Here is a 23,051-nt window from a genome sequence, read left to right as displayed (position 1 = left end):
GAGGTTTTCACGTAAATAGCTTGAAAATCCAGCAAAACCTATTTAATTTTGTTCTCACAGAGCTGATGGCAAAGAACTAGTAATCTATTGCCAGTGACCCAGCCATTAAATGTATCTCTGATATAAGTGGTTCCCTATATGTTAGCTTAGATGAAAAACAGGTTCATCTTCTCCATCTGTGTTGGTTTTCCTTTCCTCCTTACTGCTCAGGAAGCCTTTTGCACAAGAAAGTAATGAGGCTCCACATACTTAGTCTGGGCTTTCTTGCCCTTCCCTAGATTTGTACCTGATGGGAAAGTAGAGCAAAATAGTCTTGCTTAGTGCATTACACTGAGCTGAGCACATTGTTGTTTATCAGAACTTCCCCTTTTCTGTTACTTTTGGCATCGTGGATCCAATCAATGCTCCATGTGAAGGAGATGATGTGATTTGTGTAAGGTCAGTAGGGAAGCACAGTGCTGCGCTTCCATCTGGGACTCCTCCACTGCTCAGGAGCTGCAGGAGGCATTTTTGAAGGCAAGGTTGAGGAAACACTACCATGGCACAGGGGCTTTGGAGAGGAAGGAACTTCCCTGGGCACATCTGGAAAATAAGGATGAAAAGAACTGCATGTTACTGGAAGTTTTGGGTCTGTGCAGTTAGATGGATCCCTGGCAGGAGAACTGTTTGCAGGCTGACTGGTGAAACCATCGATCTTGGTGTTTGTCACTGTTTTTTCTTGTCATCTTCCATCATTTACCACTCTAGGGAAACAGAGAGGCCAAGCACCGCTACAATTCTCGTAAAATTGACTTGCATTTGATAAACATTCCTTCTTGTCTGAGATACTGTCCAAAATACTAAGTATTTTTCTTTTATTTGCTGTTTCTGTTGGGGGGGGGGGGAATCCTATCTCAGAAGGTTGTAACTCCGTGCCTTCCCTCCCTTTCACTGTTGACACACTTCAAAGTTGTGAAAACTTCTTTTCCAAGTAATTAATAATAAAGAAGCCCTGGAAGTGTGATACTGTCAAGTTGAACAAAGAAAAAGGTGAAGCTCATGACCCGAATAGTAGTAGCTTCTGAGTGGGTTTCCTATAAGTGCACTGCAGATGTGTGGCATTATTTTGAACTAATTTTTCCAGCTTTATTCATCAATAAGACCAATATTTTTCATAGTTAAGTTACGTATGAAAAAGTGGGTATTTTATTTTTTTTCCCCTTTTTTTTTTTTTTAAAGTTTTTAAAAGCTTGATACATGTAGCGTTGGATCAAGGCACATACAAGACTGGCCAAAGGGCGTACAAAGCACTTTGGTTTTTAGTTGAAGAAACAAATGATTATGGCAACAAAGAGTGGCTTGGGGTTTAAACATGAAATAGCTCATAGTTCAGTAGGAAGGCAGAAAGAAACATGTTACCTTACAGATTTATCAAGGAATTTCTGGAAAACTGTGACAGTAATGGGCAGTATTCCTGACTGTAATGGCAGTATATCGAACACATACCTGTATACTGTTTGAATATACGCTTTAAAATAGCTGTATTCCCCAATTGCTTGTTTACCTTCGTGACTAGTTTTTGAGACCTTGCTTATATTGCCTGGGTTTTTTGTCCTGCTCTTTTTTCTTATGAAACTGCACTTTCAACCCTTTTTCTGTTCAAAGCAGTTTCTGAGTGTTGGCTCTGTCCTCCTGCCCTTGCCTCTCAAATGCCTGTAACCGTCCATCACTGTTTTCTCTGTAATAAGCAGACTGCTGGCTTTGATAACCAGAAATCTATCCCTAAACCATATCTACCCCCTTGGTTTGTAAAGCCTAGCACATATTTTTAAATTCCTTGTTAGGAATTTGATTATGCTTTCTTCCAGGGATCAATTTTTTTTTTTTACACATGTCAACAGCTTCAGTCTCATGCATGTCATCAATTTGATTATTTTCATTTAAATTGGATTTCACCATTGTTGAATGGATATATCCAGACAGCTGATATTGCCCATTACTACACGCATTTTTTTTTATTGAATATTGTTGTGGTTTACAGATTTAATAGACCCAACATTGAAAGTTCTGTGAGTTTTTGCAACCACTTCTTGGATCTTCCTGATTTGCCAGGTTCAACATTATTTTATTGATACCAAAGTGAAAAAACGGCCTGTGCTTACACTTACAAGGATCTCAGATGAATGTTCTGACTGCTCAACACGGCAAGAAAATTCACTTTCACAGTCAACAAGTCATCTTACTCAGTAGAACACAAAAGTTAAATGGTCTGTAACTTCAATATTAGCAAGGAAAATACAGTACAAATTACTAAAAAATACTAAAATATAGAATTGTGGTCAGGTATCCCCACTACATTAATCGCAGCAGTAGCCTGAAATTTGAAACTTTTAATAAAAAGTTCTTAAATATAAATTATATGGCAAATGTACAGTACATTGCTTTGTCAGTCTTTTAATCCAGTGTTTTGCAGTAGAACAGCAACCGTTAAGTCAGTCTTTTCTCGTTTTCTTTAAAAAACAAAACAAAACCAAAAAACCAACGAAACCCAAACCAGTCTTTTGTGTCCTTCAGTATCATGAGTGTGAATGATCTGAATCTGGAATACCACTGTCTCTGTAGCTCCTGTTACTACTGCTTTCACTGTGGCTGTTCTTGTACAGATTCATGCCGTTAGGTGGGAAAATGGTGTGTATTACAAATTCCTCCTTGGACACTTGGTCGTTGGTTATTGGTATCATCTGGAAAGAAGTCTCCCTGATTTCTAGGATGGAGTTATCCTTCTTGGTTCCTGCTTCGGCGTAGTCATCTTTTCTCCGGCGTCCCTTGCTGTAGGCGCAGTTCCGGGAGAACAGGGACCCATTTCTGTGGACGTACCAGCAGACCAGGGCCAGCAGCGCTATGGCCACCAGCGCCACCGCGCCGCCGATGATGGCGGCCAAGGGCAAGCTGGAGTTTTTGTAAGGTTCTTTCTCCTGCTCCCGGTTGAGGGTCGTGGTAGGGTTGTACATCTTAAGAGGTGCCGTCTCGGTCTCGATGCATTCAGGCGTTTCATCGGAGAGATAGATGTTGCTGGTTTCCATGGGAACCATGCATACACGGTATGGTGATTCTGGTTCGAGAGCCGTGAGCAAATAGTCGTTTCTGTCGCCTGTAACTATCGTTTCAGTTATAGATCCAAAGGCAGGGCTGTGACCCATCTTGAGCCAGCTCAGTCTTAAAGCAGTCATTGGTAGTGCAACTTTCCAGGAGATGTGAATAGTCTCCGTGCTTACGGATTTCACAAATATTGTAATGATTTTGCGTACTGGGCTTGCTGTGGTTCTGTAGTTTTTATTTAGGTTGGGAGTCTTGATGTCTGGTTGTTTGGTCACAGAAACCGGCCAGTGTCCCTGGGCCGGGTATAACGTGTTTGGTACTGCAGTAGTGATTTGGATGGTGCTTATCATGCCATCGTCCTTACAATCAAATAGTTCTGCGTTGAGGTCTTTGATTGCCATTCCACGTACTTTTTCTGGTGCCTGACACATCAGTCCACGTACGTTAACTTTTAAAGGCAATGACTGTAACCAGTCGCGTACCCATTTCATTTTGCACCCGCAGTGCCAAGGATTGTTGCGAAGAAACAGTTGGGTTATGTTGTCCAGATCATCAAAGACACCCTGAGGTAAATTGCTAAGATTGTTATTGGACATATCTAGTCGATACAACTGCCTTAAGTAAGAGAAAGCATTGGGTGGCACACGGTTGATGTGGTTTTCTTGAAGATAAAGCTTTCTTAGGTTTGTTCCCGGCAAATTTACTGGTGCGGCTGTGAGCGAATTGCGGACCAATGACAGTTCTGTAAGATTGACTAGATTCATGAAGACTTTGTCTCCTAATCCATGATTATTTAGAAGATTTCCGTCTAAAACAAGGCGTTTTAGATTTGTAAGGTCTTGGAGGGACAGCTCTGAAATTGTGGAAATACGATTATCATCCAAGCGTAGCTCTTCTATTGTTTTAGGCAAACCCCAGGGAATGGTGCTAAGGTGATTTCGAGAGAGAAAAAGAAGTCTGAGATAGATGTTGTCCCGGAAAGCTCCATCCTCAATGCTAACAGCGGAAACGGAATTATCATCCAAATGCAGTTCTTCCAGATAAGGAATTTGTGAAAGTGAATCATAAGTAATGGTCCTTATATTATTCTCCTGCAAATGCAGTTCCTTAACGTACTTAGGAAGGTTAGTGGGGAATTCATCTAGGCTGTTGTGGTATAAATATATTCTTTCCACCCTAAGCAAGTTCTTCAGTTCTGAAGGAATCCCAGCATTATTTATTTGATTGTTCTGAAGGAAGAGGGTAGTAGCATCCTCTGGGATTCCTGTAGGAATAGACGTCAAATCGCGATCATTACAATATATGAAACCCACATCACAGCGACATACTGAAGGGCATGGTTTGGCACTAACAGAATAAGGTGCCATGTCAAGTAACAGCCCTATTTTAGTCCAAACTAGGAAGATGCTCCAGGTTACACTAATCATGGTCAGGAATGATGAGATTTGTATACAGTTCTGATCTTCAACAATCTAAAAAAACCAAACAAACAAAATTATCCAGATCATCAGTGAAGAAACTGCAATGAAAATTCAACTTCAACATTACCAAAGACATCTGAAACACACATATTAAATTAAAATTCAAGCTCGTAGACACATTTTACTTTCTTTTCCTTACATCAATAATTGTACTACTACTTGTACTAATTCAGTTAAGTTAATAGGTTATTCTGCATAGTAATTGAAAATAATACAATCCGGTATGTCTGATCTGTGAGTTGTTTTGCTTAAGCAGGAAGGCTCTTTGTGAGGATTCCTTCACATTTCATGGGTAGAGACAATCTTTGTTTGCAGGTACCAGATAAGTACAGAGCTGAAGTCACACCACAGTTCAAGTAAATCATTCTATATCTGAAAGATAAGAAGTAATTCCTAAGCCAGCTAACTACCCAGGAGCCCTTAGGTGAACTGTAAAACATTTAACCAAACCCACAAGTTTAGTGGTAGCTATTTTGGAGGTTCAAAAAAGTCCTAATGGCAAAGCATAAAATGCAGCCAAAAGAGCAAGGGCCAGCTAAACACTTTTTTCCAAGATTTTCCGAGTGCTCAACTTCACGTTGTGTATCTTACAAATACTGCAGCCTGCTTTCCTTGATTTTTGAACTGGAATGTTTAGAAAGGCCAATGTTAGAACTGGTAGGTAGCTAACAACCTGGCGCAGCTGGTAGAGCTACGGCTTTCTAGTTGACTGGATGGAATATTTCATTACATGCTTAATTTCATGTTTAAATATTTGTCATTCTCAAAAGTATTCTTACTAAGCAGTACACTAATAAGAAACTATTTGGCAGGTTCAACCACATTTTCCCATCTTGTTAGTTCAAACTGTGCAGGGTAGGATAATATAAATTAACTCTTGAGACTGAAATTGTACTTTGCATTGGTAGTGTGTTTGTACATTGAGCTCAGGTAATTAGAATTTTTATAGCTTTTAAGACAACATAATTCAATTACCATTGTAATTAGGGTTGTGAGAACTTCTGCAGGATGACCTATGCATTAAGCGGTGTCATGACCTTTTCTCTTGTGGGTTCATATATTAATTGAACTTTATTCTCTGAGGCATAAAAAGGAAAAGAAATTAATATTGATCCTACCGTATTTAAAGGTATGAGTAAATTTTGTGCTTGAGGATATCCAGTAAAGGAATGTCTTTCTCACGAGTCACTCTTACGGTTTACTCCATGGAGCTGTGTTTTTTCTCGGCAGTATTTACTCAGACAGTCCTTCTCGGTGGTGTGTTTCCTGGCTCCTGGCACGATACTCAATGAGCATTCCAACCAAGATTTATCATGGTACATAAGCACACCAGGCCGGGGCGTAGAAAAGCTTCAGCTTCCCTCTATTTTTGTCCTCGTGTAAAGTCTGTGAATGAAGACCCTCTTTTGTTTGGTTTAATGCCTTTAGCAGGAATTACTTTCTTTGTAACTCTTACAAACTCTTCTGTGCAGCGTAGTAGTCGGAGGTGGTAACTTCAGCGCTGCGTGATGGAAACTATTCATTCTGCTGACTGAGGCTTGAAGGATGGTAGCCTCTTCAGGAGGTCACGAACAGGGCTGCTTTTTCCTGTCCAGAATTATCCAAGTATAAACTTTGTACAGTAACTACATCCAGATACATCCACGCCTCTTTGAGAACACCATTTTCCGACTCTCACTTTTTAACACTTCTTCCAAATTTGTAATGCAGGAAAGAATTCCTCCTGCGCTGCAAGAATGCAAGTTACTCTACCGTAGAAACGTTAGGCAATTCAGATGGTTTTCTTCATCAAAAAAACCCCCAGAAAAATATGATTTCTTTCCCAGAAAACTCCCTTTTTAAAGCTTTCCTTGAACTCTTAATTTCCTGTGAAAGTAAAAACAAACAGAAAAAAATTGGAATTAATAACAACTGGTGGACATTAGTATTCAGAGTTGTGTTGCATGTCCTATATAAATCATGCTATGCTTATTGTATACATGACTAGCACATCTTGCCTTCCAAAAATATTGGTATTTCAGCAAAATACAGAGCTCTACAGCAAAAGAACACGTTTTGTTGTTTAGTCTCATGTTGCTGCAGTTTTGCTGGAACTATCTTTTCCTTTCTGACAATAGAAAATAAAGTTATCCTGAATTAGTAGACAGTAATAAAAACTTTGGAAATGATGTTTCCCACCTGAGGCTAAAACCGTTGCTTGCTTTGTGTTCTTGGTAAACTGAGGTAGAAGATGATCCTATCCTTGATTTTAAATGTAAAAGGAGCTTTTTCAGTAGTTATTGGATGAAAGGGGAAATGTTTTTGCTAAAACACTGTATTAATATTTCACATTTGTAACATGCTGATTCTGAATTGGGGACTAGCTAGGCATCTCTATCAACTCTTTCACAACTGAGATACATATGAGAGTTTTGTCCATGAAATGTGCTCAATATGCTAAGCTGTCTGAACTTTTAAGCCATTGTGTTTCTGATTTTGCATGGTGGAATCTGTGTTTAGATTAGCATTTTATCTGATTTTTCTAATTTCAAAAAAAGGAAAATGTTCCCAATCTTGGCTGTTGCCATTTCTTGATGAACCTGAATTCTTTGGTTATTTTTGAAAGGTATATTTTAACTCTGGCTACTTTGTATCACTATTGCAGAAAGTATCCAGTGAGATACCAAGTCTGTGTTCCCTGAGAGCATGTAGGCAGTATGTCTGAAATAGAAATGGTTAAATCTCAAATTAAAAAATCCTTAATGTTTACTTGCTTCTCCTTTTCGTGACTGCATTTTGTCTGGTGAACTGGGCGCAATCCTCAGTACTGACATGCTGGAAGAAACAGCATGCTGAGTAATGCTCGCTTAGCTCCCTTCCTATGAGCTTAACTAGAATAGCTTCTGGTCCTTCATAAAATATTAGACCTAAACAGAAACAGTCTCTGTTTTAAAATTGTCTTTTGCGATATGAAGCAGGTCCATCATGAAATAGATCCGTAATACTCCTATAGCAACAGGAAATATGCAATGATACAAAATTATTGACATAGATACAAATTATGCTGCTCTTTTTAATAGAAAAATGTTTACCATTTAAAAAAAAAAACCCAAAGCCCACCACTTCAGAGACTGTGTTACTCTCTAGTGAGGGAATGGTAAAGCCTTTTCTCTCCTGATGCTGCTTTCATGCTCATCTGAGCTTTGTTTTTGCACCTTGTTTTCAGCAGTTGTGTAAGGAAAATAGTAACTGAAAACAAGAGGCATAAGTATTTTAACATATGCTTTATTCAAGGCGAAAACTCGATCTGCGTGGCCACATTCTAGAATATAAGGGAATGCATATTTTTTGGTAACTTATGCAATCAGTATAAAATGGAACAAAAAGGCTCCATGTTCTTGCAGTGTCCAGTTTTCTTGGTCTCTATCACTGAAGTGTTTGGGGAAAGAATTCCAGGATCTATTCCTAAAACTCTGAACTAAACAGATGCTTAACAGCTGTATGAAAAATGGTATCTCTTAGGAACTAATGTGAAGTTGTGATAGCGGGTATTTTCTGGAAGTATGTTGTGAAGCAGGAATATAAATTTGTTAAAAAGGCCTTTGAAGGCTACAATAACTTTTTAACTTTTAAGTACTTTAAAAAAAAAAGCCAAAAAAACAAAACCAAACCCCATACATTTTCTTTAGAACTTTTAGAGCTGTAGAAAACACGTTGGTATTAAGCAAAACAGAGGCTGTAGTATGCATACATTACATATGTACGTCCAGACACGAGAAAGTAAGTTCATTTGTTTTACCTTTCTAGCATATAAACTGTTTCCTCTTTGCTCCATTTGATAGTCATCCCTTCACTTATTGCTGCTATTATAATAGCAGTAATGTGTAGGATTAAAATGAAAGCACTAAAGCTCATTAAGTTCTTGGAATTTTTTTTTATCCTTTCTCTCAAAATTACATGAAAACAAGAGAGAGAAAAATAAAAGCAGGTCTCTTTGGAGAAGATGACACTGTTTCAAAAATGTGGATTAAGACTATACCCCCCACTCCCTTTTCTAAACTTAGAACAGTTTTCTTCAGGTTCTGATTGTTTGATATCTCGCACTTCCCTTTTATATCTCAAGCCATAGCTGAAAACAATGTTTTTGCATATCAAAGGCTCCAGTGATCTGTCTACAGAGAAGAAGGGAATCCTGCTGCCATGCTCCAACTTTCCCCTTCTTGAGCTGTCTCTAAATATTCCCTGACATCAAGTCATTATAGCTGATCCGGCAGGATGAAAAGAAAAGTGACCCCCACTGGTACAGACACTGTGTCCAGGTTTCTGCAACATCAAATTGGAAGGCTTCATGGACACATGGTTTTGAAAGAAGCCATTACTTTGGAGCAGAGCAGATTTTAGAACGTATGTGCTAAAATTAATTTTTAAATGCAATAATGACTTTTTTTTTGGTAACGAAAGTAAGGTCGGAACAACTGAACAGGAGCTTTTTTGCTTATCTTTATTCCTAGTTGAATGTTTTCATGAACTTTGCTGAACTGCATGGTTAAATTACTTTTCCTGGGACACTGCATAAGCAAGTGTATTACTACAGATAGCAGTAATGCATGAGCCTCGCGCGTGTACTTATCACTGTAGTACAGCGAAGCAGGGGGACATCTTATTTTAAAATGTTCAAAGTAATTTGCACTATACAAGAAAAACGTACCGAAGAAGAACATTGTATTTACTATAAGGTATGGAGGCCAGCTGCACTCGCTGTACTGTAGGCAGGCAACAGGAAAAAAAAATAAAATAGTTTTGGTATAATTGAAAAGTTGGGAGTTTTTCTAAAAACGGTGCCAAAGAGATCTTTTCTTTCCAAGCTGTGATAAAACATGAATAAAATCAAGACCTGCCTCGCTCGAGGTCACACAATGCTTATTTGAATTTCTAATCTACCTCTGTGTTCTCCAGCAGGAATTCTGGAAGTTCAGTGGCTTCTTTCTAACCATCAAAGTAACAGGGGGAAGGGAAACAACTCGGTATTTTTAGGTTATAAATGACAAGAGTATAATTTAAAGGTAACATTAGAATATATGTACTTGATAAGCCTAACAATTTTGCTTAATCAGTGTACTTACATTCCAGAATTACCTCTGTATTTGTTTATAACCTGAAATGTATCAGAAACATAAAATGTGCTTATCTTTTAAAATAATTGTGAAGCCTATCTGTTGCATATATTGTCAGTTTAGCTTACAAAGGTCGTGCTGCCTCTTAAATAGCGTCACCAAAAAAAAGTTCCACAACGCTAATCTACACTTAAAACAATGCCCAGACTTTGTTTTCTCTAAGTGTATTACTCAGGGTTAGTTGATAGTGACAGCAAAATGCTTTCTAAGCACCCTGTCTAGGAGTTGCAATTTCCACGATCATCATATTTCAGGAAGGTGCCCCCAGTCTTTTGTTTGGTGCTAGGCAAGCAGAAGGTCCTCTAGCTGTCTTTCCAAGGGGTAAAGAATGCAAAGGAGTTTGCTAAAGTGAGAGTGAGCCCTTCAGTCAGGTTGTATCTCTGTGTTTTGGTGAAATCTGGGTTTTTTCTTCTGTTGGAGAAGGTTTTCTTTATTTGTAGAAAATTTGCTCCCCCCCTTTTGTGTAGTAGTTGAATATAATATTGCTTTTGTCGTCTTAGTTCTAACTCAAGTGCCTTTAAAAAATGCAAATTTTGATGTGATCTTCCCTCAAATGCAAGTGAATCTGACTTAGAAATGGATTCTGAGTAAAAGCTTGACTCCATGCCTAAGGTGAGCCAAACCAGTATTTGCTGTGGATGATGGAAAAGAACTAAGAGTTGTTCTCTTCTGAAGTTTACTTTTAAAACCTTTCTTGGTTTTGAAGATGCTAGGTTGAAAAGATCCAGAGTATTACACTACTCCTCCTCACTCTCTTGTTTTGACTACTCTGCTTCTGCAAAGGTTGCACATTAAAAAAGCACTTTGAGGGGGAGTGTTTTGCAATGGCTTTTTGTTTGGTGTTTTAGTGCTCTTTGAGTTTAGCCAATTATGGCTTCTAGGTTTTCTTTTGAGAGCTGCTGCTGAGGTAACTCACCAGTGCTTAAAATAAAAGAATAGAGAACAAATGCTGCCATTGTTTCAAGGTAAAATCAATTTTTTTTTCCCTCTTGACAAGTTTAGGTGGAATTATACCTGATAGGGAGTTCCTGGCACAAAACGTTAGGCATATTACTTAAACACTGGATAAAGTTTCAGTAGTTTTGTTTCTTTCCCTTTTAAAACAGTTGTTTGCTCATCTCCCGATTACTAAATCTGCGCCTCAAAAAAAAGATTTTAAAAAACGCAAAGCTGTAAGATTGCTTGGATTCTTACAGCTCATGAAAGGGAGACTAGAGTTTGTGATGATACAATGTATTTACTGAACGCTTTTCAAGGTGCCTGCCCTGAGTGATACTTAGTCACTTCCTAAAAATAAATGTAAGCAATCACATATTAATTTTTCTGTGCATTCCTGTGCTTTGAAGTGATTAAGGAAAAAAACTTCAGAAATAACTAGCCATTAGCATCTAGCCTTCCTGCTAGAAGGAGACAAAGATGGCCATCTACCAACTCAAGCCACTTCAAAAAATTGCAATGCAAAGTTTGCAAACTCCAGCAATCTCTTTGATTAGTCACCATTGCCTTACATAATATCTTTCCACTTTTAGCTATTGGTGACAAAAGAAAAATGAAAAAGGAAAAAAAAAACCCAGCTCACTCATAACTCAGAAACGCATCTTTATTCAATTCTTGCTGTAAAATGTATACGCTTTGTTTCTGAAGATGAAAGCTTGCTGTGAGTTTACTACAGAGTTTTTTGCCCACTGGGGGGTGGTACACGCTACAAAAACTGTGTTTTAAGAGCCACAAGTCAGATGGTTTTTGCTGCTGTCCAGTTTTCTCTGCTTTAATTACAACAAAGTCTCCTGTTGAGAAAAACAGAGGCAGCCTCCAAAGGAGGGAATTAAAAAAAAAAAAAAAAAATTCATTCTTTCAGAGAGTTTACAGAATCTCATTTCCCATGCTGATTGTATTTACTATGGTATTTATCTGGTCGTTCTCCAGTTATTAAAATAAAATGGTATAAATGTACAAAAAAAAAAAAAGAGAGAATTAGCATTTTAAATATGTGCCAAGGGTTGTCACTGTTTCTGGTATATAGGAGGAGCACAGAAGGCAGGAAAAAATACAGCTTTTAGAAGTGATTAAATGTAGATGGCAAAAAAGAAAAGCTTGATAACAGTATGAATAGAAGGATTAGAATAACCTCAGTATATTTTAAGATAATTGGCTTTCTGTGAACCCAGGTATACCTTTTGTTTATGAAATATTTGAAAACCGATCTTAAACAGGGCTGTATTGTACAGCTTTGGAATAAATTAAAGGAAACTTGAGGGTGGTTTGGTTTTTTTTGAGGGAGGGAAGGGCACTGAAACCTCTTCAGTATGACCTGATGTGTGGCGTATATCGACAAGGAAAACGCATACTGATCTTTCTGTTTTATAGCAGATAATTCTTTTCTTTGTACACTTGAATTGACAAATGCGTTTTTCACTCCAATTCAAAGAAATGTTCATTAAGACGCCGTGTCCCCAGGCAATAGATGGTGAGCATAATTGATGCTTCTATCTTTTTGGGCAGTATATTTTAGGCAAGGAAATTGGGGTCAGGATAATGAATTGTTTTTTTAAAGTCTGAACATTTTCAGCCTCTTCTTTCTATACTTTTTCTCTGCATAGAGGATTTACATGGAAATGCAAAACGTGAATCTTCTTTTTCTAAGTGGCAATAAGAAAATGCATTCAGTTGACATGCTCTTTCGCAGGACTATGATTTAATCGTAAAGTAATTCTGCATTTTGGTGTGAATCTGGTGTACAAAATACTCCACTGTACTCTGTTAACTGACCAGAATTGATCCCTTGAAGAAGGGAAGCGACTTGCCTTCAGTCCAAATTAGTAACCCATGGCTAACAGCACTCCACGAATTAGTTAATTACATGCACTCGTCATCGCGTTTGCAACACTCCTCGCAACTTTGACTGGATGCGCCAGGGTTGCGCTCAAACCCCTTCGCGGTCAGAGAGATTAAAATTTAGGCTGTCTCAAAAAGAAGGACTGAGCCAGAAAGGCAGCTGGCTGTGCAAGAGCAGAGCTTTTATTCACCAAGGGGGTGAGCTTGAAAACTAAGTAGGAACCAAAAACCAAAACCAAACCACCCCAAAATCAGAAAGCTGTGCCTCGATGCTGTAAGGCACGGCAGATGCTGGGAAGCAGGACTGCTGCGTTGAGCGGTGGTGCGCTGGGAAATGCAGGGATACCCGGGCTTCGCCTTATAGCAACTAAGTTGCAGCTCCTAATTGCGTTCGAGGAAATCGGTAAAACAAAAGACTCTGGCACATCTGGTTTTCGGGGTGAGAATAACGGAGAGATGAGGTGTGCAAAGGAGAAAGTGGATGAAATGTTTATTTGCGAGCCATTTATAAATGCATTTGCTGCGCTTGTACAAGGGCAGACAACCACTTAATAAACTGAAAACAGCAGAAAAGTTGATTAAAACTAGGCAAGGACCTTTCGAATGCCAGGAGGATTATCAGCCAGCTCTTCCTCCCAAAGAAAGTGGGGCGTTTTTGAGGAAATGGGGGCCTGTTGCATTCTTTCTTAACGTATGTGCAACCATTTTGTTCCCCATCTCCTCGCCCGCAGACTTTGTGCGTGAGGAGAGGCAGCGCTGGGAGGGTGCGCAAATGCTCTCGCCTTTTTTTTTTTTTTTTATAATATATGCAGCAAGAAGGGGGGGGAAGTTTCCAAACCAGGGGAGAAATGTGGGGTACGGGCAGGAACATTTCCCCCCCGCCCCGTTAAAACGAGGGGCTGGGGTCCCGGCAGCAGCGGAGCGTGGGGAGCCGGCCCGGCGGCGTTGCTCTGGGTGTCCCTCCGGGCTTCCCTCCGCTCCCGCGGAAGGCGGTTTTGCGCTCTTTCTCCCGGCGCCGGTGCAACGCCGGCACCGCACGGCCAGTTGCGGGAGCAGCGGGCTTGCACCCCAAGTATACGGCGGGTGGGTGGGCAAAGGCCGGCTGCAGCCGCCGCCGTGCCCGCGGGGGCGGCCGCCGCGCTCCTGCGCGCCTTGCCGCGCAGCCAGCGGGGAGCTCCCCGCCGCAGCGCCGTGCCCGCACCCCAGGGCTGGGGGGTGCCCAAACTTCCCGCCGCATCCTCCTCCTCTAGCTCCGCACACACCCCCCGTACCGCGACCCGCGCAACTCCCGCGGAGAAAGCGCTTATCCCGCACTTACCTGCGGGGCGCAGAAAGGGGCGATCCCGGCTACAGCGCGGCGGCCGCGGTAATTCCACTGGTGGCTGGGGAAGGGCGCGGGGAGGCGCCGGCCGGGACCGGGACCGGGACCGGGACCGGGCGCGGAGCGGTGCGCGGAGCGGTGCGGTGCGCCGGGCGCTGCGCTGGCGCGGGGCAGCCGCGGAGCTCGGCGCGCGCCCTCAAGTCGCGGCGGCAGCGGCGAGCCGCGGGGGCGGGGCCAGACGTCACCGGGGGGCGGGGCCGGCGGGAGGGGCGGGGCGCGCGGCGCGGTCGCTAGGGGGAGCAGCAGGCGGCGCCGTGGCCGGGCTGCGGCGGGGGAGGGGCGGTGGCGCCTCATCCCTGTGGAGAGCGGGGGGGCCCCACGCCGGGGGGGTGTTTCTCCGTTGTTTTTTTTAATTTTTCCCCCTTTTTTCCGGCAGAACAGCGGTGGTGCCGCTGCTGGCTGCGCTGGGAAGGAGGTGCGTGCCCCCTCGTTCTTTCAGCGCTGCGAGTTTCAACCCCGAGTGACCTTTTTCGGTTCCCCGGTGTCTGGGCTCCCGACGGGGCGGGCAACGCTGGGCAGTTAACCCCGGCTGCCGCCGTCCCCTTGCTTTTGGCCCAAAGAGCAGGAGCGGTTGCGAGTTGTACGGGCGCTTTTAAAAGAAAAATATGAATAAATCTGTGTCGCTTTCCTCAGCCGCCGCAAACAAACAGCCGTGAGCGTCGTCGCTCCTCTGGCATCGCCTTCCAAAAGCAATGGCCGTGCTGTAGCGCTTCGCTTGAGGCGTTGGAAGCGACGGTAGCAGCTTTGGGAGGTTTAAGGGTTTTCTCAAGGTATTAGCGCTCAATGCTACTTAAAATCAGCAAGTGGATAAGAGTTGCCTGGTTTTCGTGCTCCACCCGGGACGGCGCTCGCTTGGAGATACCTTATCGTGCCTGGCGAGACTGAGGTTGAGGACGGGTGAGGCCCGGCCGGTCTGCAGTCTTCAGGGATTTTTTGTTGGAAAACAAACTTTCTACTCTTCTAACAAAACAAAAAATTTATGGTAGTTATAGGACAAGCTAGAAAATATATTTCCCAGATGTTTTTTTCATAAAACCTAGTTTCCTTTTATTTGTAGCTTACTACTCACACAAGTAGCATTGGATTTGGCAGATATAGTTGATGTTTCTGCTGGTTTTTTTTTTAATTTTCCATCAAAACATGGGCTTCTTTCAAGGCTGATAGCCATTGCCTTCATGAGTATCCTGTTCTCTTCGTTAGCGGTGCATAGGTGATCTTGGCCATCTCCTGTAGCGTTTTGAGCATGCGTGTTTGCCAGCACAAGGAGCTGATGTCCGGGGGAAGGCAGGCTCCTGAAAACTGTCTCTGCTGATCCCAGTTGTCCTGCAGTTGCACTTTTTGCTGGTATCAGAAGACGGCAAGGCCAAGCTCCATTAAGTTTAAAGAGAGCTTGATTTCTTTAAGGCATATGGAAACTGCCAGATAGTTGCACTTTCCGTATGAAGTTTGAATATTTAAATTCCCTTTGTTTATCTTTTGGCAGAAACAAATACAGACAAACTAGAAAGTGTCAAACCTCATCCTTTCTCAAGAGGAATTTTAATAGATTTTTGAACGCTGCTTGATGTATTTGGTATTTAGATGTTTGAAATGTTATATACGTGCTGTATTTATTCAACTAATTAAAAAAATCCTAGATTGATTTTCCTTGACAACGAGGGAAAAGGATTTTTTTCTCTGTATTGCTTCAATTCTAATCTTTCCCCGAGGAGAGTAAAAACTAATAATAAATTGACTTCAAGTTAAGGGACAATTGTCTGTATTGATAGTCCTGGCAGAGTGAGCTGTGCCTTAATCAGCTCAGTATATATAACTATTGCATATACATCTTAATGTATATATAACATGTTATATGCATGCCTGTATAGATACGTATGTACATGTACTATACAAACATAGGCGTGCCTGGTATTATATATAGCATGTCTGTGTCTCATCATGTGGGATAGAACAGTGGGCTATGGTAATGCAGAAGGCATTTTGAGATGCTGCAAATGTCCTGTAGATTTTTTTTTAAACTGAGATTCTGTTAAGATTATAGTAGCATTTTTCAAAAACATTGTGTATTTAGTAGTTCTTATGGCTGACTTAGTTAACAGATTCCAGCATTATGCATTAACAGATTCCTGCCACGTTGCTAAGCCTTAACATCTATCTGTGGGGTGTTCATAAGAGATGTGTATGGTACGCATTCAGCAATCTTTCAGTTGTATTCCAAGGCCGACCCAGTGCTTGTGGCACCAGTTAGAAATTACAGTAAATATTCCTGGAGAATTCCAAAGGGCATGTGAGAAATAATTAGATTTTACCAGGTCACAGCTGCTCTAGAGTACTGAAAGGTCTTTAATGTGCTGTTGCAAGCAGATTTTTGACTGCATTCTTTTATGTAAACTCCTTAAATATACTTCTTAGGAACACGGGTAGCCTTTAAAATACTCTTCACAAACAATTTGTACGTTAAGAACTTGACTATGTTCTCCGTCTTCTTCTTAAAACATAGGCATTCAAGGCCTTTTGAATTCCAGGAGAATAGAGGAACTCTGTTAATACTGATGGAGTTACTCATATGTGGAGAATAAAAATATGCATATGTAACACAGATGTATCAAACCCTAGGAATATAATGAGATATTTTAATTGAATTTCTAAGTTAAAATACCTGTATTTTGTTTACAAAATTAATTAATGCTCAAGACATGGAGATTAAAGTTCTTGTCAGACCTATAGGGAAATTACCTTTCGAAGACATGGCAATCTTGTTAACATTTAACAGGCTGAGAGAGTTTAAAAGGTGGTAGGTGGGAAATTCAGAGTACTTGCACTACATAATGTGTTTCAAATCATTTTAATGCAAGTTTATGTTTATTGTAAGGTGCTATTAGGTCATCGTGATAATGATGATGCTTGGTTTGTTGTTTTTTTTTTTTTCTGAGCACCCTGATGGTATGATAAGAATCGCAGTTCTGGGAACTCCCTCAGCCAAAGGTTGACCTGAATGACTCTTGCTATGACTGGACAGGCATTTTGGATCTACTTTGTCCTGCTGTAAATCGGGTTCCAGTCATAAACGTTTCTGGGCAGGACATTTATGAAATGTTAAGAAACCAAACACATTGACTGGAAAGTGAAATTGAATCTGAGATCACTCATCCTCAGTGCAGAGGAGAGAGAGCTGTCTGCAAGCATTGAAACTGAACCATTGCTTCTTCGAGCTTCCCAAGGACAGATTTCTTTTAGTTAAAGCTGAGAGTAATAGTTTGATATTCAATGAAATATCCTGAAATGAATGTTAGTGGGTTTTAGCTTTAGGCTTTTATCAGGTTATATTGATTTTTCAAAGCAGGCTGTCCCAAATCCAAGCTAGGCATTGGTTGATTTGTAGAGACATCTAAGAAAAGAAGACACTATAATATATGACTTTTGTATGATACATGTCCTATAAAGTTTTCTGATATTGACTAAGTACAGTTTCTCAGCAAATGCGTATTGCAGTTTGTATTAGAGTTTAATCTTTAAATGATCTGAACTATTTCAAAATTAGAATCCAATTTTGGATACATTCCTTCAAAAATGCCTGTCAAATTCAGCTTTCAGCATTGTGTATGTACATAGAGTACCTTGTCAAAGTTGGCGCAGCAGCTCTGTATCAAATGCGGCAAAAATGAGAATGTAATCATGCAAGACAGTCCACAGTAGAGCTGAAAAGGTATGAAGAGTCTAAAGCTAAGTAGTTGTTTAAAGTTAGGTGGGCTCAAGAGTGCTTCTTTTTTTTCCCTGACAGAGGAATGCTTGAGAGGTAATAGTTGTAATTGTGATTATTCTTTTGTTCTGTCTGTAAGAGCCAGGAGATTAGACCACTGCACCTGTGTTTTCTGCCATTCCTCTCTCTTCTCTCCATGCTCTCTCCCTGTTCTTCTTTCCAACTCTCCTAAACAGCCCCAAGGAAAAGCCTTGTCAACTCAGAAACACCCCTGATGCAACCACATCTCTATTTTTCCTAAGGCAAATAAACAGTTTTGCTTATCAGATCATGTGCTATTGATAGCAAAATTAAGTAACTTAATGGGGTACTTGAAATTGCAAAGCCTATGAGTAAGGTTATTTTTTTTTTATTTACAGAACATAGAGAAATGGATAAAGAAAGCTGACTGGGTAAAGTCCATACCAAGAAAGTTTGCTCCTAATGTTTAAGGCCGATTGCTTTTTGTACTTAGAAGGCAATTTCGTCTGTTTGTTAGTTGTCAAACCATGAAGCCACCACGACAAAGTTTTTAGGGGAAACAGAGCTAACTCCTTCACAGCTATGAAGAACATGGAGGTTTTGCTTGCAGACTTGACAAAGTAAGCAATAGACTTTCCGTACACTTGATGTGGCTTTGAAAGTCCGTTAAAGGAAGGAAAAATAGTGTTCCCCAAAAGCAACCTTGGAAACTTAGAGATTGTTAGTAACATCTAGTATGTGCAAGGAAGAATCCTGTAGAGGACAAAACTGCTGTTCTTCCCTGAGGGTATTTCTTATATTTGCAGATTCAAGTTTTTACGGATGCAGCCTATACTGAGCCGAACAAAGCAGTAAATGCATTTTTATGCCTGCATCTACATAAGGGCTCTCAGTAGTAGAGAAATACTTAGGGGAAAAAAAAAAATTAAACCTTCTGAAATGGCAAAAAATAAAATTCTGGTGCAGTTTTGGTCTTGGACTCTTTTTCTTGGAGCTTTAATTGCTGCTTATGTGACAGCTGCCCAAAGGTAGCCTTCAAGAATAGAGAGATCTGCAAGGAAGTAGTGATTTGTGGCTTGCTAAGAAGGAGCTTGGGGTGGATGAACTCCTTTCTGTCCATGTTCCTGTTCCTGGTTTGCCTGTTGGTGTTTGTGAACTCTTTGCTGTGCCTACCGTTGACTATTTAGATACCAAGCAGGCATCCGTTTGGTGAAAATTCATGTTTCTTGTTGGATTCTTTGGGTCTAGCAGGTCTATATCCATTTGAAGATTAAGTCTGCTTTCTCTAATACTTGAGGAACTGGGCAGTTTTCAGGAGACTTTTTGAATGAAAAATCTGGGTGCTGGAAGTTAAACAACAAAATATGAAAAAGTTATCATAAGTGCAATTAGATTACAGGTTATCGTGAAGTGTTAATGACCTAGATGTGAGGATTATTTGACTGAGTGTGACTTCACTTTACAAAATTAAGACCAGTTCTCACATTAAATATCTTGACTCAAAATGAGATTCTCTCAGACAAAGAAATATTTTCACGGAGGAGTTAATGTTCCCCTGGTGATGTTTTTTATGGTGGAATTTCCCCTCTTCTGAGGTAGAAGTTTAAACAATGTGTGTAGCTGAAAGAACAGTTATATTTCCATATGCAGTTTTCATAAATCTTAGTTCTTCATAGCTATATACTGAAAGCTTGAAATTCACATTCTTTCTCTCAAGTTTATTTTCAGGCCACCAAAATGGTTCTTCTCCTGGTCCTTTCTCTTTGTTTTGTTTCACTTCCCGATAGCCCCAGAGTTTTTGCCGCCTCTCTCTTTCTTCTCACCATTGTCAGCCTCTTTCTGCCAGGCTTTCTGCATATGCCCTGCTTCTTACTCACCTCCTCTCCTCCTCCTGCAATGCCCAATAGCTGTTCTTCTGCACATCAAACCCACACAGGAGCATTTACATTCCAGCTCTTTGTGCATTGATCTTCTGCCATGAGAAGCTGCTTCTGCTGAACTCTCTTCTCTCCTAGTTGTCCTTCTCCTTTGGCCCCCTTTTACATGTTAAAGAGCTTCCTGTTTTCTTTCCTTCTCCTATTGGTTCCAAATTAGGTGAGCAGTTTCACATAGGTCTAACCTTGTAAAATTACATTGGCCAAGTTCAGTGCAGATCTATAATGTATTAGTTACCCAATTCGAATATTTAGCATTCTTTGTAAATGTAAAGCAGTTGCGTGGATATAGTGCTGGTGAAGGCTTTATGTGGTGATCTGCTATCTCTAAAAAAATGTACACCCGCCTGGTTTGCATGCAAATCAAATCAAATCAAAGCATTAGCATGCTGTTTTGGCCAAATGCACCACCTTAGTTGTTTGCGTAGTTTGTGTCTAGTCTGTGTGAACATTTAGCAATAAGCTGGAGTCTGTGCATTTGCTGATTTGCTTGTGTAATACCTGGTTTTGAAATTACGAAAAGCTATGTGCCAGTGTTGAATATATGAATAACTCAAAAGTGTTTATTCTCAGGAGGGACTAAGTTTCCATTGTCTGAACAGATTTGTTTAGTCGTAAGTAGGGGTGATTATTCTGTCTTTGTCTATTCAGCAAGAGAGGGCGTTTCAGAAATGGCTTTGCACGGCAGCAGTTAATGCTGTTGGCAGAAAAGTTACAAGTTGATATGGTGATTAAAAATGAGTTAACAGGAATTTTGAAATTTCCCTGGCCATGAGGAGCGTAGTTACATTTGATGAGATTCTGACTCAGAAGGAGTATATATATGCAGAAACTTTATCGCAGTTGAGAAGACAAGCCGCTCTTGTACGAGAATCAACTCCACCAGCACCATCTGTGTGAATCAGTGTGGAAGCTGGCTTGTCTTCAGCATCTGCTGGCTGAATGTACTGTGGAAAGCTCCTTGAAGCTAAATAGAAAAAAAAGTTGTAAGGCATATGTGTATTCTTTCACATTTGCTTTTCCTAGTTATACATTATTAATCCTGATTTTACGTTTTACCAATGAAATTTTCTCTAGAATTTACCTGGAATGTAAGGGAGATCTCATTTACAAAGAGTTGGCATGCTCAGTGGAGGCATACTGCTTCCTTCGAGTCTCAGAAGCACATTCATGTTGGAGGGTTTCCCGGCTATTCCTAGAGTGATCCCTCTGCAGTTTCCACCCATGTCCCAGTTGCAATACCTGGAGAGAATGACTACGACCACTGATGAGTAGAGAGAAGCTCTCCCCTGTCAGGTGTCTGCCCAGAGCTTGCTGGTAAGCAGGGAAGTGAGGAGAAGGCCTGAGACCTGGGAATTACTTTGAACAGGTGATGGGCATGCATTATGTAGTTGGTATGCCTTGCCGCTACTGAGGATGAAGTTCCTTGAAATGGTGAGAGGCCAAAGTTTCATGGGAAATGGGATCTGAAAGTCATTTCAGGCTTAGTATCTGGAACAGTGTTCTACATCTTTTTCTTCTTCCTTATTCCATCTTTTATCTCCTTCTTCGAAGTTTTTGTTCTCTGGCCTTTTGTAAACATGCATTAATTGCTGCTTTTTTTGCTGTTAATTTCCCCAGTCCCAAGGCCTTGGGGAAATGTTGGGAATCCTGAAGAGAAACAACCTGTAGAAACCCATAAAAGACCTTCCACTCTGTGACTCATGAAAACAAAGGCATTTTGGCTGAGCTCAGGTTGGATGTGGCCATGTATGATGTGTGGCATGCAAGACAGATGCCTTGTCTGAGATGGTGACAGCAGCGGCTTTGTTACTGAAGAACAGAGTCTTTCTGACTTTGGATGGTTCAAAGAAGTAGAAGACTGCAGAAGGCAGGATGGAAATTTTGAGGTGCAGCAGCTGTGCGTTTGCTGAACTTCCATTAAGGTCTTGTATTTTGTCTGAGTTCTTTGTTTTTCCTCTCACCTTAAAAGTAAGAAAAACAAATGCATCCTACCTTTCACATGCATAGCAGAGCATGTTTTTGTCTCCCCTAAGAGTGGTCCACATTATAGTAGCTTTGTACCAAATTCATTGATGGGGAAAAAGATTTTCAAAGCTACTTAACAGTTGGTCTCCCACCTGCTCCTCCACCCTACAATCCACAACTCTCCACTGAAAGCTTGTGGCATCAATGCCAGCGGCTTCCTCCTCATTCCCTTTGGACAGGAGTTGGAGAGAAGGTCAAAGGCAGGCCTAGGTCTGCCAACCCAGCAGGTAAAGCGAAAGGCCTGTAGTACAGCCATTACAGTAGAAGTGATGCCATGGAATAGACAGGTCAGTGGTACACGCTCTCAGGTGGTTTGGCTTTTCATTTCTTTGCTTGGTAGTCTAGACGGGTTTTAAAACCAGAAAATAAATCAATTTCTAATTTTCAGGTATTATGACAAAACTTGCAGGTGCAAAACTCAGTTTTCCACGTTGCGATAAAAGCAAAAACTACTTGGTGGTGTGACAGGGCTAGTTGGACCTATGATCTGAATCAAATATGGTATGTCCTTGGTCCTAATTAAAGCATTAATTTATCTATTTCTAGATAAACAGGCTTTCAGATACAGTAATGCGTGTGAGAAATATTTAATTTCCACTTATTGACAAAAAAATCAATCTTCTTTTGAATGAGAGAAACAGACCAAGTGCCCTAATTAAAAATGGAGTACCTCTTGACCTTAGCAATGGTTCTTTAAAATCATACATTTCTAAAACCACCAGCAGTGCCTGAGCTAGCACATTATTTATAGTTGTTGTTCACCTGATACATATCTCAGTATGTCTTTCGATAGATCAAAAAACATGAAGATGCTTGTTAGAATAGCAACGTAGTTTTATACATAAAACTTAAAACCTTTTACAAATAAAATGACCGTAGTATCCCCTGAGATACAAAGTATGATTTTTGGAAGTAATGCTTGAAACATTTGCTTTTATAGTTTTAAAGCACTAAAACCAGAAGTTTGCGTTGCAAATGCCAGCAGATGCAACACCCAAACTCCAAGAGAAGCTCAGGAAGAGCTGTTAACAGCTGCACGGGGAAATTACCTTCATATTTAAATATGAACACATCTAAAAATAACCCCAGTGAGAAATGAAAACTCTATTTGTTGTTAGCTGCCTAGCATTTGTCTTTATTTCTAGTTTATGTTATTTTACGTTATCGTACGTGGCTATAACAAAGCGTATTTAATTTCTTCTTGATCATTTTTCCCAGGGGATGTAGAGAGGCTCTGATTGCAGTTGTAAATTCTTTAGCGAACAAGTCATGATTGCTATGGATTGTTCACAATCATTTCAGGCCTGTGCTGGGTCAGCTCTGTACTCTGTGCACACTGTGGAGCCTAAAAGCATATAACAGAAGGGATTCAGGTTATTGAGTTCACTTCCCTGATACTCCAGGCAAGAGCATCTGAAAATGGGTTTTAACAATACAGCT

General features: G+C 40.6%; 2 protein-coding genes across 6 annotated transcripts in view; one reads left to right on the top strand and one right to left on the bottom strand.

Moving 5' to 3' along the window:
* The window catches only part of MACROD2 (mono-ADP ribosylhydrolase 2), an 897,148-nt gene that overhangs the window by 104,669 nt on the left and 769,428 nt on the right, over window positions 1-23,051 (top strand). The window lies entirely within an intron of this gene.
* FLRT3 (fibronectin leucine rich transmembrane protein 3) lies at window positions 1,034-13,972 on the bottom strand. Its single transcript, XM_072857422.1, has 3 exons — window positions 13,866-13,972; window positions 5,678-6,425; window positions 1,034-4,550 (listed from the first exon to the last, which is right to left on the bottom strand). Exon 3 carries the CDS (start codon window positions 4,503-4,505, stop codon window positions 2,556-2,558), a length of 1,950 nt encoding a protein of 649 aa, XP_072713523.1. The 5' UTR covers window positions 4,506-4,550; window positions 5,678-6,425; window positions 13,866-13,972; the 3' UTR covers window positions 1,034-2,555.

Source organism: Ciconia boyciana, chromosome 3, assembly GCF_034638445.1.
Source record: "Ciconia boyciana chromosome 3, ASM3463844v1, whole genome shotgun sequence".
In the NCBI taxonomy this organism is placed as follows: domain Eukaryota; kingdom Metazoa; phylum Chordata; class Aves; order Ciconiiformes; family Ciconiidae; genus Ciconia; species Ciconia boyciana.
Note: the sequence above shows the minus strand (reverse complement) of the source record. Positions and strands in the feature narration are given on the sequence as shown.

Bases quoted from the DNA above. Each gene is read 5' to 3' on its own strand.
- FLRT3 (XM_072857422.1), bottom strand. From the start codon at position 4,505: ATGATTAGTGTAACCTGGAGCATCTTCCTAGTTTGGACTAAAATAGGG.